We start from the raw sequence: 20121 nt of genomic DNA, 5'->3' as shown, positions 1-20121 counted from the left end.
GACAAGCAACCTGGCTGAAGTGATACTTCTACCAACTGTGCAGTCAGTCATATCTACATACTGGTTATACATGTATATATATATCTGTCTTCCAGACGACTGTACGGGGGCTGTGCAGCAGATAGTGTAGAACTAGAACAAGGTAATCAACACTCGAGGCCAGTGAAGTGGAGGAAGTAGCTGTGGTAACACTGACAAAATTCATGGAGCCTTTCTGCCCAACCAAATGCACACCCCTTTCATTGTTATCCGATTGTTTTATACAGTGTTCTGTTTTCAGGTGGTTTGGTTTCGATGAATGCACAATTTTTATCAGAAAATGTAGAAGTTATGCTCAGACATATAAAACACTCAAATATAGTGAGATTAAAAACAAGCAAAAAAAAAAAAGTCATTGTTGAGAAAGTCAACGTGGTGAAATTAGGTTCTATTAAAAAAAATATATGCATGTATTGGAAACGTGCATCCCAGTGCTATGCAAGTCTGTGACAATAGTTTGTGAATACCAGTAGCTGTGTTTGATAGAGAATTAGGAACTGCCGTTTCTGGTTTTGTTAAAGGTGCAATTTTAATTTGTGCTCATCAAGTCATGTTATTAGAATTTGTTACTATTATCATAACTTTGAATCAGATCTGGTCTCAGCCTCCAACCTTTCAAGCACGGCATTTAGGAGATGTATTAGGGGCAGGTGGAGAGCGTTGTGTGAACGGTCACAGGCCCGGCCTGTTGCACACCGAAACTTCCAATCGCCAAGCCTGAACGAGTTTGTGACACTTCGCGACCTTGCCCTTGGCAGGGCGGAAATTCAGTCAAGGTCGTTTGTGTGTGAGGAGTGCACAGGGCGGGTGATGTTGGGGTCGGGGGACTGTGGAAGATGGTGGATCCTTGGTGGCGCACGGGGCATGTGGGTACAGTACGTTTATGTAGTACTGTAGTATTACTGGTAGTGGTTGTAGTATTACCAGTAGTAGTTGTAGAAGTCATTTTCGGCTTTAGGTAGCAGAATGGGAGTGGGGTTTTTTTGTTTTGTTTTTTTTTGGGAGGGGGGTTGGGGGGGGGGGGGGGGAATATGTCACTGCTGTGCATGTGTGCATGTGTCACTGAGTGTGTGCCTGTGTATATGTCTGTGTCTGTCACTGTGTGTGAAAGTTAAATGCATTTTGGCCATAGGCATGTACACATTAGGAGTTTGGGGAAGGGTTTATAAGCAACTAGCAAATGATAATCTGCATAAAGACAACAAACACAGTTCACTAAATAACATCAGATTCACATACACGATAAGAAGCAATTCAGAGAGAGAGACGTTGCATGTGGTACTCTCCTGTCGTGTTACAGTGTATACATAATGGCTGAGAGACTGCCTGAGCGGGTTTGTTTCAACTTTTCCCCTTTCTATTTTTCTGAGAAAAACAACAGCATTGCCTTGGTTTCCATGTCAAAGAGATTCATGTCTCGTTTGGCCACTGTACATGTACATGTGGTGCTGCAGTGTCATATTTTATAGGCCATACCATTTTGTGTGGGTTTTCAGTGGTGATGAACTTGGTTTGTTTTCTTCCCTGTCCATCTCAGTTGTCTGTCTCTTTCCCTGTCTTTCTCTCACCTCCTCCCTCACCACTTCTTCTCCACCATCCCTCTGTGTGTGTGTGTGTGTGTGTGTGTTTATGTGAATCATACTGATACTCAGACTTCATTTGTCACGCAACCCATCAAATGAATTCTTTACAGTGTGTGTGTGTGCTGCATGCAGTCTCTCTGTAATATTCCATTGTCTGATTTCAGCAGGATGGGTGTTTTTCTCTCTTTCTGAGCCTGTAACAATTTGTTTATATTCCTGGTGTCTGGGGCTATGTCTGTTCTTTTTAGGAGAGAATATTGGAGGTAGGGGGAGGGAAGTTGTCTGTGTTTGTCTATCAGTATGAGAGAGAGAGAGTGTGTGTGTGTTCCTTTGTGTAAAACATGTATATATATATATATAGTATGCACGTATGCACAGTCACTCCACTATCATCCACCACAACAAGACAACACACACAGTGACAGAGACCACACACACACACACACACACACACACACACACACACACACACACACACACACATTGAACTCAAACTCAAGTTGGGGGGAAGTAGAGAGAGAGAGAGAGAGACTCAGAGAGAGAGGGAAGCTTTGATTGTGGCCATGTGAATGTCGGTGAGTGGGTGACTGACTTTCAGCTGTTTGCCCCCTGCTCTGAATTAGGTGGGTGAATCAATAGACACAGATCCTGGGCTGTTGCTCCCTGGGAAAGGGAGACTGTGGTATTGGGGGGCTCAAGGCTGCATTCCTGTCTCTAAGTAGTGTTGTACTGTAGTCTGGCCAGCCAGACATATTGTGTACAAGTGCATGAAAGGTGTGTTTACTGAAGTTTGCTGCTTCAGTTGTTCCCAGCACAGTGTGTGTGTGTGTGTGTTTGAGGGTGAGTGTGTGAGAGAGGAGGGGAAAGGTTTGGAAGAGAGCCCACAGGCTAGTATCACAGAATCAGAGTATGATAATGTCCAACACAAGTCACAAGTTGGAACCATTCAGCCATTCCTATACATAGCTGGAGTATGTATCACTTTTACTATCCCATGCCCTTTGTCATGATTAGTATTATTATTTGTAAAGGACTTTTCTTCAGCGCATGTCATTATTATCATTAATATTGATGATGGAGTCTCCCGTCGGTCCGACGGATGAGTAGGCAGGCAGGCTTAGCTGTCGGTGTGTGTCCTCATGTGGGAGACGAGGCCGATTGTGTATGCACAGCACTTCCTAAAGGTGCATCATTAATATTATCATTGTCAATAAAGGATATTTCTATTGTGCACATCATTATTTGTATTGTCATATTTATTGAAAGATGCTTTACTTCTAGAGCACATTACAACACAGCACTGCACACTTCACAATGATACAAAGAAGATTTTTTTTTTAATATACAAGCATAAAACCTGCTGTAAAAATAAAAGGATACTCAATACACACCCAACTCCATCTTTGAAATACCCATGTACACACACAATTTGAACCAATCAGAAGGTGTATGACTGTCCGTCGCAGGTATGGGCGTGAGGGGAGTGGAGCAGGCCAACAGAGTGGTGGTGGTGGCAGTGTGGTGAGTGCGGGGCCCCTGGTGGATGGACGTGAATGGTAACCCAGCAGACATCGGTGGAGAGGTGAACCCCACTGACTTCAACAGCAGCGCATCTCACTTCCCTCCCCCCTCCTCCCAGCCCCTGGCAGGGGAGAGCACTAACACCAACTTCTCAGCGACACCCCCCAGCATGACGAAGGACGCACCAGACTCGGACCTGCCGTCGCAGGACCAGGCCAAGGAGTTCTACGCCAAGTATGAGCCCCGCGACATCCTGGGCAAGTGAGTGCTCCCTGGCTGGCTCTGTCTGTCACATTGTTTTCTTTAAAAAATCTATTTTTGGTGTCCTATACTGTACCATGTCAAACTGATCCAACAAGGCCTATTGGTTTGCTCTGCTTGACCAAATTTCACACTGCTACTTTTTTTTTTACATATATATATATATTATATATATAATGATGATAATAATTAGTATTTATATAGTGCTAAATTTGGTGCAGAGACAAATCAAAGTGCTTTCACACCAGTCAGTCACAGGCATACATAACTCTAAACTGGAAAAAAAAAAAAACCCAACTTATTATGAATTATATATAGATAGATGGTCTATTCATGTCTGTGATATCAAATGAAATGAGATGTGCTTGTATGACTGCCTGTTTCAAGTTCCTTGTTTTGGTTTATTGATAGACTTCAGTACATTCCGCTAGATAATTACATAGCAGGGATTCATCTGAGTACCACTATCAATCATCAGATGCTGGACTGATCTTGAAAATGACCGAAACGTTTTCAATCAAATTGGCACCTGGTCAGAATGATTTTATGCCAAGTCAGACACGGCAGCCAGTGTTTTAAAGTCTAGTCCATACCAGTTGATCAAGCCAGTAATCTGAGGTTCTTTTTAAGTTTGATGTCTAACTCTTAAGTTAGAAGAAAAACTTTGAAAAATTGTCTATATTTCAGTTCAGTGAAATGTACCGGTTACAATCTACATTGTTGGAGGATTTAAAAATTTTTTTTTTAATGTATGTGAAAAGTGTTAAAAAATAAATGGCAAGAAAAAGATTTTTCCAAGGCATCTGGACACTTTGTCCTGCAGAATTCCGACTTGTCCTGTTGATTTTCCTTGAGCTAGGACATGTCCTAAGCCTTAGAATTTTCAGATGAAACCCAGATTATATTTGAACTTTTTTTTTTTTTTTTTTTTTTTTTTTTTTTAGATATAGTCTAAATCAAACAATATTAATTCTTGAATTTTTTAATCACTGATTATTAGAATGAGTAGAAGACACATTTTTTTTTTTTTTTTATGTTAAAAAACCCAAACAAGTCTTGTCTCACATTTTGTATTTAACATTTTAAGTTAATTCCATGCAATCACTGCAAATGCTCCTTTTGCATTCATTCTGTCTGTCTCTATGTCTATCTAACCTGTCTGTCTTTCTGTCCCCTCTCTCTTATTCACACACACACACGCACGCACGCACGCATGCACGCACACACACACATACACACACACACACACCTTTTCCCTGTGACATTGTTTCCAAGTTTAAAAAAACAAAACAAAAAAAAACAAAACTTTCATTTCTCCGATTATTTTTTCTGCTTCTTTTTTAATCAATCATCAGAGCAAGTGACCCACAGAGAGAGAGAGAGATGATGTCAGCAGATAAAGCAGGAGGGAGCATGATGTCATGACAGTAACCTTTGGGATCAGGACTGCTACTGTTACCAAAACAAACTTTGATTTAGACTGTGTGTGTAGGTAGATAGGGTCATCAAGCGAAAACAAAGAGAGGAAGGAATGTCAGATATTTGCTGTGACAACAACCCCAGATGACTTTTATATGGTGTTTTTGGTTGGTGATTTTTTGTTGTGTTTTTTTCAAGTTGAAGTTCTCGTATACAGCTGTCAAGCTGCTGTGTCAAATTGCATAGGGCGACGTGTGGTGTCAGTGAAAGTTGTTGTGTTGAAGGACATGTTGGCTTGTGCCATGAAAGTCATCAAGTTCGTTCAGTCATGGACACTTACATCTCATTCTAGTGTCTGATTCAGTGTTTGAGACCTGGTTTTGTGAAGGTTTCGAGGGAGTGGGGGGAGGGGAGTCCTAAGTATATATCATGATGGGAGGGCCCAAAGTACAAGAACTATTGTTTTCTTTCAGAGTCCAGAGTTGGCATCCTGTCACATTCACAGGGTAGAATTGTTTTGTCAACTTTCTTTATCACCCCACCCCCACCTTTCTCTCTCTCTCTCTCTCCCTTCGTCTCCCACACATACCCCAGAAATATTACTCTCAGCCTTCTATGTTTAAAATAGTTTTGCTTATGACGTCACGTCGTGAAGAAGAAGTCAGACAGTTTGCAACCTATCTACACAAAGCATTCAAAATCCGGTCATTTAGTTGTTCCTGATTATCAGTCTAGGTATTGTTTTGTTTTTATTGTATCATATACTGTATGTCATGCTTTCGAAATAAGTCTACACACCACCCCTAAGGCCTTTTTGAATAAACCATCCGAATCCGAATCCGAATCCTTCGTCTCCCACACAGCTGTCCGGCCCCCTACCTCCCCAACCCTCCACCCCCATCGGCCAAAAATAAGGGTTCAAAGTAAGCGTCCCGTGTGCCGCCCTGCTTTCATTGGTTGGTCTCGGCCGCTGTTGAACCAACCAGAACGTGTTGGTGGGGCGCACACCACCTCTTCTCGCGGGCTGACCCAAGATGTTTTGTTTGTGTTGACGCCCGGGGGGACAACAGCTGTGGCTTGGCTTCACTCGCCACATGGCCGCCAGCTGTGGATCGGACCGTTACGTCATGGTCACTGCTTGGACTGGAAAGTGGGTCAGTCGCGCGCGCAGGCAGACTGGACTGCCGGACGGTGCGCGGTCCTCTCTGTTGTGTGTACAGTGTAGTAGTCCTGTGTGTCCGTGTGTGGGCGGCTCGCCGTGGCGTTTCATTCACTCAGCAGATCCGGTTTGGGGGCAAGTTACTATGCAGACCACCAAGGAGAGGCCTTCCGTTCAGCTGTGTTGTGTGACGAACATGCGGCTGTGGGGATGTTTGTGTGTGGGGAATCCATCTTCCAGTTTTCGGTGACGGGAACCAGTTGTGTGTGTGGAGGAGTTTGGACTTGTGTGTATGTGTGTGTCTTTCATTGACAAATCAGTGAGGCGAAATGGATATAATTATATCCTCGTGTGAAATAGTTGAAGAAATGTATTGTATTAATAGATCGAAAACAGACCGTAGAGAGGGACCACAGGTGCCAGCTCTGTGTTAGGGTGTGGACAGAAAAGGCAGTCACACTGACAGTGAAGCTGACAACGAAAAGAAAAAAAAATCATTCACAATGAAATTATCAGCAAAAAGAAAAGAGAGTCATTCACTCCAAAACTGAAAGCAGGACAATGTTAGAATATTAGAATATTTAGATTGTTTATTGTTTTTTTCTTTCTCGGGGTTGTCCCTTATCAGAACAGTACCGAAACAACAGTCAGTGAAGGCTTACAGCCATGTAACTGAATCACTCTCTGATTAGATTGTGCTGATCCTCTTTGTCACACTGTCCACATCTGAAGTAGGGATTAAACATCCAAGAAGCAGTCCCCCCAAGTCCCCCCCCCCCTCCTCCTCTCAAGACCCCAACCAGAGGGTTCACTCTGGTTGTATTGGATTGTGTGCTTTTGTGCTGACTCCATCATGGGGTCATGGGGAGTGAATCAAATGGATGATCAACAAGATCTGTCCGATGATGAGAACCAGAGGGAAATTGACCGGATCAGCTCTGAACCACTGCTCACCCAGAAATTCTTTCTGAGGGAGAGACTGGGGAGGTGCGTGAATATATACTATAATATATATATGTGTGTGTGTGTGTGTGTTTTTGTGATGAACTGAAAGTGCATTATACTGTATAAATGATTTACATAAAAAAAAATAGACCTAGTCTAGTGTATCAACTGTTGCGGACGTTTTGGATGAGAGGAGACCAGACAGATAGTTGACAAGACTGGGCTGTCTGTGTTAAGTGGAGACTGCTAGCAGATTTTGGAAAAAAGGTTGTGATCACATGAGTGGATCAGGGGAAACAAGAGAGATGACACTGGAGGACATAAAAAAAAAAACAACACGAAAGACAGCAGCAGCTTGGGCATTTGAATTCTGTGTATGAAAGATAATCTATTGAGTTAAAATTGTATGCCTAATATGATTTTTATAAAATAGATATTTTTTATATATATATAAAAAAAAAATGCCAGTTCCTGTTTTTCTTTTTCTTTTCTATTCTGTTCTTCTTTTGTTGTTGTTGTTGTTGTTGCTATGTTTTGTTTTTGTATGGAAAGCTGAACATTCCTGTTTGTCATGTTGACTGCACCCCTGCCTGCCTTCATGTTAGTTATAATTATACGCCGCGCGAAATTTGGCCAAACAGAGCAAACCATAGGCCTAGTTTGCATCAGTTTGACATGGTACAGTATATGACACCAAACATGGAGTATAATACAAACTCCTCCTTTTGCAAATATATAATGTATATATATAGATATATATTATACAAACTACATTTCAGAACTTGGTGAAAAACCTGAGCCTGGCTGAGGCAACCATGACGACCATGTGTCAGTTTTCTCAAAACAAATCCATTTGAAGTTCACACTTCTTAGTGTCCAAAACTGATGATGAGATCAGTAGATGTATTAATGAGTTTATGATTTTTCTTTCCTCCTTTAATTTTTTCATCAGAAGTGACTTAGGGTAAATACACTTCCGGGGCTGGAAAAGTCTTGGAAGTTTCTAATGTAATAAAAGCCTTTGATCAGTTTCATTCAAACAAAGAACTTATTGCATTCATTGCATTGTATTAAAAAAAAAATAATAATAATAATAAAAAAGACAGAAAGAAAGAAAAAAAGAAAAGAAAGAAAGAAAAAAAAAGTGGTAAAAGAGAATATTGAAATTTTGAATGTTTGAAACTCTTTCGTCAGAGGTGAAGCAGATGAATTTTTGATTCCATTTGGCTTTGTGTTTGTCATGGAAAAAGTTTCAGTGTGGTATGAAAAAGGTCTGGAAAAAACTTTAGAAAAAGTATTGAATTTTGTCACATCAAATGGGCCAACAGCAGCGTGAGAGCTGCATGATCAGTGGTTAGACTGAACTATGCAATAGCAGTTTATTTACAGCTTAGTCTTTTGCGAAGGACGATGACTATCAAATTTAGAGGCAAGATTGCACTGGCTCTTAGTGCCGCAACCTTGGGGACTAGTTGGCCTTTGGGGATCATCCCAACACCCGACTGTCCAAAAGCCCTCTTGGCCAAGAGAGTGGGGATGTAACTTGGGCAAGACACTCCTCTATAATCAAACTCTAGCCCAGACAGTCAGGACAGTTGCCTTCCTCTGCCGTTCTGCTGGTCACAGTGGGACATGACTATCACACTTCTGTAGGAATCCTGGAACTGAGGATTGGTGTGTGTGTTGTGTTGTGACATGGTGTGTGTTGTGTTGTGATATGGTGTGTGTGTGTTGTGACATGGTGTGTGTGTTGTGACATGGTGTGTGTGTTGTGTTGTGACATGGTGTATGTTGTGTTGTGACATGGTGTGTGTGTTGTGTTGTGACATGGTGTGTGTTGTGTTGTGACATGGTGTGTGTTGTGTTGTGACATGGTGTGTGTGTTGTGTTGTGACATGGTGTGTGTTGTGTTGTGACATGGTGTTTGTGTTGTGTTGTGACATGGTGTGTGTGTTGTGTTGTGACATGGTGTGTGTTGTGTGGTGACATGCTGTGTGTGTTGTGACATGCTGTGTGTTGTGTTGTGACATGTTGTGTGTGTTGTGACATGGTGTGTGTGTTGTGTTGTGACATGGTCACAATGGTGTGTGTGTGTGTGTGTGTTGTGGCATGGTCACAATGGTGTGTTTATTGTGACATGGTGTGTGTGTGTTGTGACATGCTGTGTGTTGTGTTGTGACATTGTGTGTTGTGTTGTGACATGGTGTGTGTGTTGTGTTGTGACATGGTCACAATGGTGTGTGCGTGTTGTGGCATGGTCACAATGGTGTGTTTTTTGTGACATGGTGTGTGTGTGTGGGAGTGTGGGTGTGCTGTAACATGGTGTGTTGTGTGTGGTGACAGAGGCATCAGCAGCACGGTGCGGCGTGTGATAGAGAAGGGCACAGGGCGGGAGTACGCCGTGAAGATCGTGGACATCAGCGGAGAACGTGTGGACGATGCTGTCGCTGTCCATCAGACCAAGGTGGAGACTAGGCGTGAGGTCAACATCCTGCACATGTGTGCCGGCCACCCCAACATCAGTGAGTGCTGTAGTGTGGTGTGGTGCTGTGTAGTGATGTGATGTGTTGTGTGAGGTCAACACCCTGCACATGTGTGCTGGCAACCACAATATCAGTGAGTGCTTTGGTGTGGTGGGGTGTGGTGCTGTGCTGTGTTGTGATGTGATGTGATGTGTTGTGTTGTGATGTGATGTGTTGTGTTCTGTGAGGTCAACATCATGCACATGTGTACCGGCAACCCCAACATCAGTGAGTGCTGTGCTGTGCTGTGCTGTGTTGTGCTGTGTCATATTGTAATGTGTTGTGTTCTGTGAGGTCAACATCCTGCACATGTGCCGGCCACCCCAGCATTAATGAGTAGTGTGTTGTGTTGTGTCATATTGTAATGTGTTGTGTTCTGTGAGGTGAGCATCCTACACATGTGTGCCAGCCACCCCAACATCAGTGAGTGGTGTGTTGTGTTGTGTGGTGTATTATGTTGTATTATGTAGTGTGTTGTGTTGTGTGAAGTCATCATCCTCCACATGTCTGCCGGTCACCCAACATCAGTGAGTGGTGTGATGTTGTGGTGCTGTGTTGTTTTGTGTTGTGTTCTGTGAGGTCAACATCCCCTGCACTTATATATGTGCCAGCCACCCCAACATCAGTGAGTGCTTTGGTGTGGTGTGGTGTGGTTGGCAGTGCTGTGTTGTGATGTGATGTGATGTGCTGTGCTGTGTTGTGTTGTGTTCTGTGAGGTCAACATCATGCACATGTGTGCCAGACTCCCCAACATCAGTGAGTGGTGTAGTGTGCTGTGCTGTGTTGTGTGGTGTTGTAGTGTGCTGTGTCATATTGTAATGTGATGTGTTGTGTTCTGTGACAGTGTGAAGTCAACATCCTGTCGGCCGCCCCAACATCAGTTAGTGGTGTGTTGTGTTGTGTCGTGCTGTGTTGTGTGGCGCATTGTTATGTTGTATTATGTAGTGTGCTGTGTTGTGTTGTGCATTGTTATGTTGTATTATGTAGTGTGTTGTGTTGTGTGGTGTATTGTGTTATGTTGTATTATGTAGTGTGCTGTGTTGTGTGGTGTATTGTGTTATGTTGTATTATGTAGTGTGCTGTGTTGTGTTGTGTGGTGTATTGTGTTATGTTGTATTATGTAGTGTGCTGTGTTGTGTTGTGTGGTGTATTGTGTTATGTTGTATTATGTAGTGTGCTGTGTTGTGTTGTGTGGTGTATTGAACAAACACCATCAACCCACCCCTTCTGCCTGTCAGCAGTAGTGTACTATAGGTCGGCTCTTGCTTGCTTTCTTTTTTTCTTTTTTTTATGAATGTTATTATTATTTTAATGTATTGACTTCTTGCTGTGTTCAGAGCTTTTGTGTTGTCTGTCTCTTCCCGCCTCTCTCTCTCTCTGTCGCTCTCTCTCCCTCCCTCCCTCCATCCCATCCCTCCCTCTGTCTCTCTCTCTCCCTCCCTCCCTCCATCTCTCCCTCCCTCCCTCTCTCTCTCTCCCTCCCTCCCTCCATCTCTCCCTCCCTCCCTCCCCCTCTCTCTGTGTCTCTCTGTCCCTCCCTCCATCCCTCTGTCTCTCTCCCTCCCTCCATCCATCCCTCCCTCTCTCTCTCTCTCTCTCTGTCTCTCTATCCCTCCCTCCATCCCTCTCTCTCTCTCTGTCTCTCTGTCTCTCTCTCTCCCTCCATCTCTCCCTCCCTCCCTCCCTCCCTCTCTGTCTCTCTCCCTCCCTCCCTCCCCTCTCTCTCTCTCTCTCTCTCTCTGTCTCTTGGCCTTCCCTCACTCCATCTTCCTGTCTCTTTCTCTCTCATGTCAGGAGTTGAATTCGACCCACTTCCCTTCCAACCTGCACTAAACACTCGCCACTGTCTGTCTGTCTGTCTGTCTGTCTCAGTGTCTGTGCATCAGGTAGACCTACTTCCCCCTTCCATAGCTTTCCCCACGACTGTTCTTTTCCACATACACTGAAACACACAAGTCCCGATATTCATCAGTTCTGCCCATTTTGCCAGAGAGGTTTGTGCTGGCTCTGTGTGTGTGTGTGTGTCCTTTCTGACTCCCTGTCTCTATATAAATTGTCTATGTCTCTGCCCCCCCCCCTCTCTCTCTCTCTCTCCCTCACCTCCCCCTCTCTCTCCACCCTCTTTCCATCCTTTATTTTCCCCACCCCTTCTCTCTCTCTCTATTTCTTTTTCTCTCTCCCTCCCCTCATGGTTTTTTCTCCTCTCTCTTTCCCAACATCCCCCCTCTCTCTTTCTAATCAGATCAGCACGGACAGACTGTAAGCACAGACCAAGACTCGAAATTCAGAGGCTAGCGCCCTGTTGCTCTCTCTCTCTCTCTCTCTCTCTCTGCCATTTCAGTGTCCATCAAAACTTCACTTCTTTTTAGTTGTGGCTGGGGTCTCTTTCCCTCCCAAACCTCTCTTATGCTTCTCGTCTCGTCGTGTGCGCACATGTGAATGAATACATGTGTGCGCGCGTGGGTGTGTGGGTGTGTGAATGTGGAGTTTAAGTGAATAAATATATATAAATGAACACACACACACACATATATACATGTATGTATATATATATATATATATATATATATATATATATTTATATATATTCATGCAAATTACATGAGATAAGTTTAGTCACCAGTTTGTTTCGCTCTTTCTCACCCTCTTGTCAGTTGGGCGTTTTCTCTCGAACGTTTTCACTGTCGTACACACACACACACACACACACAAGGAAACAAAAACAACAATAAACACACAAACACACACATACACACAGAACAGACCACCGAAACACACACACACACACACACACACACACACTGCTGATCTCAGCCAACCACCACCGCCACTCCTCCCATCCCCTCCGCCCCCCCATCCCCTCTCTTCCTATCCCCACCCTCACCACACACCACACCATTCCGCTGGTCCAACAGCTTGGCCTCCAGCAAAAACTCCGAGATAAGAAACTGGCTGGTAGGATTGAACTCTGAACCCTCCAAACAAAAGGGTGAGGTGGGGTAGGGGGTAGAACAGCTGACAGGGGCGGCGTCATGATCAGGAATGTGCTGGCACAGTTCGAACTTGAAGACTGTACACAGTTGATAGGTCATGACTACTTGCTTTCCTTTACTACATACCTCTGTGTGTGTGTGTGTGTGTGTGTGTTCGTATGTGTGTGTCACTGTACGTGTGTGTGTGTTTGTGTTCCGGTGGTCAGTTTCTTGTGTATGTCTTTTTATAGTTGTTTTTGTTTACTTCCTTTTGGAAGGGATAGTGTGGTTCTCGTTTAATGTTGTTTGTTTGCTTGTTTGTTTGTTTTTTTGTTTTGTTTTGTTTTTGTTTTTGGGTTTTTTTGTTTTGTTTTGTTTTTGTTTTTGGGTTGTTGGTTTTTTTTTGGTTTTTTTTTGTTGTTTTTTCACAGTGACCTAACTGTAAAATGAAAAAAAAGGCAGCTGTGCTTACCTCACTGTCTCGTCAAACGAATATTCGTTTAGTTTGCCCCTATGCTGCAGCTGTAACATTAGCGGGTGGATGCTGCCCCTTGCTTATACTTTGTTTTATAGTATACATACATGTATACATGTTTGGACCTGAGGACGTGCTCAGCACTCCACTGACGTGACCTCCTCCACCCTCCACCCCACCCATCCATCCACCCCTGCACCAACTGTTGTCGTTTGGGATGAGGGTGAGCCAAGCTGTATAACTTTGACTGTTTGTACGGTCGTGCAGAGGAATGAACTGTGTTGTGTTCGTCAGTGGTCCCTCCTTCCTCACAGTCACTTCTGCACATAGAACACACACACACACACACACACACACACACACACACACTACGCTTGCAAGGCAACTTTGACCTGTAGCGCTAATGTGTTGTGTCCAGCCGGCCGAGAGAGCATAATGTAGGACGTAGCGGCCTTGAGTGTGAAATACAGATCATTCTATCGTGTCTCTGCGAGGGTTTCATAACATGCACACGTGCCTGTGTCCGGGAAAAAAAAAAGGAAAAAAAAAAGAAAAAAAAAGTCGTGACCTCAAGAGAAGAACGACCTTATGGGCAGTGGTGGAGCCAGCAAGGCCAGTAATAAAACACTACGCATATACTACACGGGAGTGGAGTGACAGACTCGGTTCATGGCGGACGATCCCACTGCTTCACAGGCCAAGGTCGCCGGGACACGGCAATGGCCTCCCTTCCCTTTCCTCACGGTGCACGCCCCTGGGAGAGAGACCATCGAGCTCAATAATAGTACATTTCAGCTCTGTGAGAGAGACAGTCCCCTTGACTTGAAGTGTCCAGGGGCAGGCGCTTGTAGCACTGAGTTAAGTTCACGGACTTAATAAAGTTATAATGTTGTATAGTCCGCACACACACGCGCGCGCGCGCGCACACACACACACACACACACACACACACACACACACACACACACACACACACACACACGAGCCGGGATATTTGCTGTCCCTCCCACCCCCAGTGACTGGTGGTCTGGGTGCTTGTCTTTTGGATGAGACACATTGCAGCTCAGTTGAATTTCGCCAACGTAAAAGAACAGCAACAAAAAGCATGGCAACAAAAGGGTTGCCCCTGACAAATGTCTTAAAGAGAAGTCTTGTCTGTATGGTTGAAACAAATACACTTACAAACAGAAAAAAACAAAACATATTGGTGACTCTATACTGTGGTGGTGTGTTCCCCCCCCCCTCCCCCCCCCCACCCCCCCCACCCCACCCCCGGGGAGAGCAGCCCAAATTTTACACAGACTACTCTGTTTTGATAAAAAAAAAAAAAATAAATAAATAAATAAAATAACACGTTACAACAACACAACACAACAGGAAACGTTTGTGTTCTTCACGATCCTTTTGCTATGACTGCTTCTTCTTTGTCATTGGTCTTGTGTCTTCATGTTATACGTCCTTGGTCATTGCCGTCAGCATCATCAGCATCATCATCATCATCATCATCATCAGCATCATCATCATCATCAGCAGCAGCAGCAGCATCATCATCATTATATGGAACCAACACTTCTCCCCACCACCATCCCCCCCACCACCCATGCCCTCCACCTCTTCTTTCTCTCCATCAAAAAATAGAAAAATAAAGAAAGTTAGTGCCTGTTAACATGCACACACACAATACTCTGTGTGCATGTTCGGCGCACGTGTGTGTTGTGTGTGTGTGTGCATTGAATGTTGTGTGTTTGAGAGAGAAAGAGGGGGGGGGGGGAGAAGCCTGGGGCCAGGGGTGGTGGTAGGCTGAATAGGTGAAACAGGAATGATGACTTGGGGGGGAAAATAGACACACTCTCAAGAGGCCATTAATGAGGGTGGCACAATCAAAAAGTTGGCGAAAACGTGGATAGGCGAATGGGACCTGCTCCCATCATTAATGGTGTGTGTGTGTGTGTGTGTGTGTGTGTAGGCATACATGTATTGTACTTGTATACATAGCACATGTATAGTATCAGTCATTGTGTGAAGTTGGTCCCGTGTCCATCCGTTTGCAGTCTGTCCTGTCTTTTTCACTCTGCCTGTCTGCAGCCCCCTGTCCTTTCCCCACTCTCTCCACCCCTTTCACCCCAGCTCCACCCCCCACACTCTCCCCCCCCCCCCCTGCTACCCCCCCAGGTAGACAGACTTGTTACACTCTCACTGATCTTGCATGTGCAGAGTGCAGACACCTTGGTCATGATGAAAAATATTTCACAGTCTGAACGCGTATCTGTGTCTGTCTGTTTCAGTTGAGCTGCATGATTTCTTCCAGACTGAAACCTACATGTTCCTGGTTTTCGAACTGTAAGTATGCTTGTACATGTGTGTTTTGTTGTTGTTGTCATTTGTTTTTGTTTTTTGCTGCCTCATCATCGGCATCGTTTCATTAGCGTTACTCCTGCATCTCATTCCGGGTTGTCCCATACCTACACCTGGGTTGGTCTGCCGCATTCACAGCCCACAGGGAACTGTCGTTGTCAGGTGTACAGGAGGCCACTTGCCTTTTTGGGATATTGCTAGAAGTGAAGGAGATCGGGTTGAACATGCTAGACTGCCTGAACAGCCTTTCCCAGGACCCCCAAGGAAGAGCACATGGACCTCCCATCCGGACAGACACCCACGACTGGGGAGCCAGTGGGCACGGGGTCAGCTCCCATATAAGGACAGGATTTTTTCACACACACGCTCCCCTCCTTCCTCTCTTTCTCCACAAGACCTATGGTGGTCTGGGCGCTGTCTTTCAAATGAGATGATAAACTGTTTCTGTTTGCAGCAGCATGCACTTGGTGCACATAAAAGAACCCACAGCAACGGATGGGTTGCCCCTGCAAAATTCAGTGGAAAAATCCACTCGCATGACTGTAAAACAAATTACACTTGCCGACAGAAAACTGTTGGGTGGCGCTGCAGTGTGGTGACACACACTCCTGAGAACGGCCTGAATTTATTGCGGAGAAATCTGTTGAGACAAGAAGTAAGAGCGCAACAGTACCATACCACAAGACACCAAGGAGAACAACAAAACCATCAGCACTGAACGACGGTCATTGACGATCATGGACAGTCAGTGTGTTGTGCATTGACCACCCCCACCGTCCAGACCTAAAAGAGACCCTCCCTTCGGGGCTGAAGAACAGAAAGGAGGAGTCTGTGCTGTGCAGACTGCGTGCGGGGCACACATTTTCTTTACTCACTTGTTGAAGGGGGAAGAGGCCCCTCGATGTATTCCCTGTGATGAGCCTCTCACCGTGAAACACGTGCTCCTTGACTGTTGGGATCTGCATGACGTTAGACACAGACATTACACGGCGGTTTCTTTGAAGACTTTGTTTCGTGATGTCCCTCCTGGGCGCTGATGGACTTCTGAAAAGAAGTGAACATTTTTAACCAGATTTGAAGGTTTTGAACTATGGAAGTTTTTTTTAAACTTTGGAGTGGAAAGTTTGACTCGTTTTAATTGTTTTTTGGGGTTTGTTTTTTTTTATCCTTGTAGTAGTTATTAACGCGGCGATAGCCTTGAGATGGCCTTAGTGGTCGGCGAGGCTCCAAGCACCATAATTTCATTTCATTTCACCACCCCCACCCCCTCACCTGGCCTGCCCTTTTCCTCTGGTCATCATCAGTCTGTCCCCGTCTGGTGTGTGTGTGTGTGTGTGTGCATGTGTGCAGGGGGTTGCTCACGGCAAATGCTCAGTTGCCGTCTTGTGTATTTGAATACTTGCATAACGGATGAAACTTATTTGAATACTCACATACTGGATGAAACTTTCAAAATTGTGTTTTGATCAACTGCTGACCATTGCTCTCTCTCTCTCTCTCTCTCTCACACACACACACACACACACACACACGTGGGCTTACGCACGCACGCAACACACGTGGGGAAGCACGTGTCTGCACGTTGCCTTGAGCACAGCTCACACCGTCAGCAGTACAGTACAGTCCGAGCACTGTTCTGTAGTGTGGTGAGTGTATGTCGGCCGCTGACCGACTTAGCCCCGTTCCCCACCCTTCCTGCACCAGCTGTCACAGCCAACAGCCTTGACCTCTCCTCGCACTCTTTGCGTCAGGAGATTGTGGCCACTGTTTGTGGGGGGAAACGGTGTGTGTGTGTGTGTGCGTGCGTGCGCGCGCGCTTGAGTTGAGAAAGTGTGTGTGTGTGTGCGTGTGTGTGCTTGAGTTGAATAAGTGTGTGTGTGTTTGAGAAGAGAAATTGTGTGTCTGTGTGAGTGTGAAAGGGAGACCTGTGGGTCGGGGTTAGGGAGGAGTGGGTGTTGGTGATAATGATCATGGTGCACAGTACTGAGACAGTCCTCAGTCAGTTCATGTGGTGATGGAGAGAACCAACCGCCCAGCGTGGTTGTAAAGCAGTGTTTGTTTTGTTTTGTTTCCAAGGACTGGGGAAGTTTGGGGGTCATCAGTCTCTCCCCCCCCACCCCCCACAACCCTTTGGCCTCCTCCCCCCCCTCCCCCTCCCAGAGCTGTGTTTCCCCCCACATTTTGTTTTCTGGGTCAGTGTTTGTCCAGGTCTGTGGCCACTTGTGACCGCAACGTGACTGTGCTCAGATTGTGTTAGGCTGTGCATTATTTATCATCATGTCTTGGTGAAGAAAAAAAAAAAAGACACTTCCCCCCCCCCCCCCCCCTCGCTCTGTTCTCTTTCTTTCTCTCTCTCGCACTGTATCTTTTCCTGTCTCACTTTGTGTTCTTCCTCTCGCCAGCTCTCCTGCTCACCCTCCCCTCCGCCCCCCCCCCCCCCCCCCCCCCCTTAACCCTCCCTGAAGTGTTTCAACAGAAACTGACACTGGCTTGTGTAGAGAACACTGACATCAAGTACACTGGCACCTACATACACTGTAACACACACACACACACACAACACACACACACAGATCTTTAGGATTTGCCAAGTCTCCTCCACACCACACAACACACACATACACATAATTGTGAACCAAGTGTGTCGCTGTCGGTGGGTGTGTGGGTGGGGGGGGGGGGGGGAGCAAGCATGAGTGTTTGGAAGAGAGAGAGCGAGCTTCCGTCAGCCACTCCAGTCTGACTTTGATTCTAATTAATGTTAATCATAATGATAATGTTAATGATAATAATAAAAGGACATTTGGTATGCCCAGTCTAATGATACAAAAGCCCTGGACAATTACAATGAACAATACGGTGATGCATGCATACTAAAAAAAAAAAAAAAAAAACCCACACGGATACACCCACACGCACAAATCATCCCGCTCCAACTCCAACCCACAAACCCACACCCACTCCACACAAGATGTAGAAGAGACACACACATGCACACACAAGCACCTCCACATAAATATGCATATAATTATGCATATTATTACACACACATCACACAGGCTTGTCACTGTCAGTATGTGTGTGTGTGCGTGAGTTTATGTAAGTTTGTGCCTGCCCATGTGTGCGTATGTGTTAGGGTAGCTGTTGGATACACATGTATTGTTAAAATGTATGTATGCAGTGTGTGTGTGTGTATGTGTGTGTGTGTAGTCACATTTTGGTGTGTGTATGTAACATAGATGTAATGTTTTATGTTAACAAAGCGTTTTTGTAAAGCACCTAGAGCAGATTTCTGGATAGTGTGCTATATAAGTATCCATTATTATTATTATTAGATGAGAGCAATCATGTAGGTTTGGAAGAGAGAAAGAGAACCTCCACTACTCCCGTCTCGAATGCTAGTCATGCGGATTTCACACACAAACAAGCTGACCAACACATTCACATCAACACTGAGAGAGAGAGAGAGAGATGGCGGACACACACTATGACAGAACCTGCATTGACATCTCTCCAGCAGGCCTTTCAGGTGTGTCTGTGAGTCTGCAAAGTGATGTGTGAGTGTGTGTGTGTGAGTGTGTGCATGTGTGTTTCAGTGTGTGTGAGCACTTGTATGTGTATGTAATTGTATACATGTTTATTCTTGTTTTATTTCTATCATTTGCCTTTTATTCATTTCAGTCATTTGCCTTTTATAATTGTCTTTCTTTTTATATATTTTTCATGCATTTACTTATAAAAAAATTGCTTGGGTTTGTTTTTTGGGTTGTTTTTTTTTTGTCATTTTAGGTGAAAGTTTACAAAACATGCTACAGTAGGCCCTCAAGGCCTGACCAGTGTGTTGGGTTTATGTGAAGGTCGGGCAGTTGTTCTTTTTATTTTTTTATTTTTTTCTTTAAAGCAGATGTGCTGTAGTGTACGTGGATCAGTTGACAGCTGTGACACCTCCATGAAACTGAAACTGAAACTGAAAGCTGTGAGGGAGACAGTGGGGAAGAAATGCACGGTCTGCACCCAGCGCCCTGCCGTGGTGACTGTAGGAAGGCAGGTCACGACATGTCAAGTGTAGTGGCTCATGTCTGGTTTACACTCCACTCTATGGGCGTAACAAGCTGAGTGGTTAAAAACCTTGGACTTTCTGTCTGAGGTTGCTGGGTTTGATCCCGGTTAATGAAATCCTTTTTTTCTTTCTTCTTCTTCTTCTTTTTTTTTTTATCTGTAAATCAAAAGGTCTGATGTTTCAAGTCTGGAGATTTTTCTGTGATCTGTAATAGTGTAAAGTGCAAGGTCTTGTGTCCCAGGTCTGGAGATTTTTTGGTGATCTGTAATTGTGTAAAGTGCAAGGTCTGATGTCTCAAGCCTGGAGATTTTTTGGTGATCTGTAATAGTGTAAAGTGTAAGGTCTCGTGTCTCAGGTCTGGAGATTTTTCTGTGATCTGTAATAGTGTAAAGTGCAAGGTCTCGGTTCTCATGTCTGGAGATTTTTTGGTGATCTGTAATAGTGTAAAGTGCAAGGTCTGATGTCTCAAGTCTGGAGATTTTTTGGTGATCTGTAATAGTGTAAAGTGCAAGGTCTCGTGTCTCAGGTCTGGAGATTTTTCTGTGATCTGTAATAGTGTAAAGTGCAAGGTCTCGTGTCTCAAGTCTGGAGATTTTTCTGTGATCTGTAATAGTGTAAAGTGCAAGGTCTGATGTTTCAAGTCTGGAGATTTTTCTGTGATCTGTAATAGTGTAAAGTGCAAGGTCTCGTGTCTCAGGTCTGGAGATTTTTCTGTGATCTGTAATAGTGTAAAGTGCAAGGTCTCGGTTCTCATGTCTGGAGATTTTTTGGTGATCTGTAATAGTGTAAAGTGCAAGGTCTGATGTCTCAAGT

General features: G+C 44.6%; 1 protein-coding gene across 3 annotated transcripts in view; it reads left to right on the top strand.

Moving 5' to 3' along the window:
* Positions 1-20121, top strand: part of LOC143302241 (phosphorylase b kinase gamma catalytic chain, skeletal muscle/heart isoform-like) — a 67046-nt gene that overhangs the window by 8386 nt on the left and 38539 nt on the right. For 2 of the 3 annotated variants that reach the window (XM_076616825.1, XM_076616824.1), the window contains exons 2-4: positions 3089-3404; positions 9271-9449; positions 15182-15236. In XM_076616825.1, the coding sequence (XP_076472940.1) occupies positions 3166-3404; positions 9271-9449; positions 15182-15236 (473 nt within the window). In that variant the 5' untranslated portion in view covers positions 3089-3165. Of the gene's footprint in view, positions 1-3088; positions 3405-6769; positions 6970-9270; positions 9450-15181; positions 15237-20121 lie in introns of those variants that run through there. The other variant, XM_076616826.1, reaches the window with a different exon arrangement.

Source organism: Babylonia areolata, chromosome 29, assembly GCF_041734735.1.
Source record: "Babylonia areolata isolate BAREFJ2019XMU chromosome 29, ASM4173473v1, whole genome shotgun sequence".
Taxonomy (NCBI): domain Eukaryota; kingdom Metazoa; phylum Mollusca; class Gastropoda; order Neogastropoda; family Buccinidae; genus Babylonia; species Babylonia areolata.
This window is presented reverse-complemented; position numbering and strand designations above follow the sequence as displayed.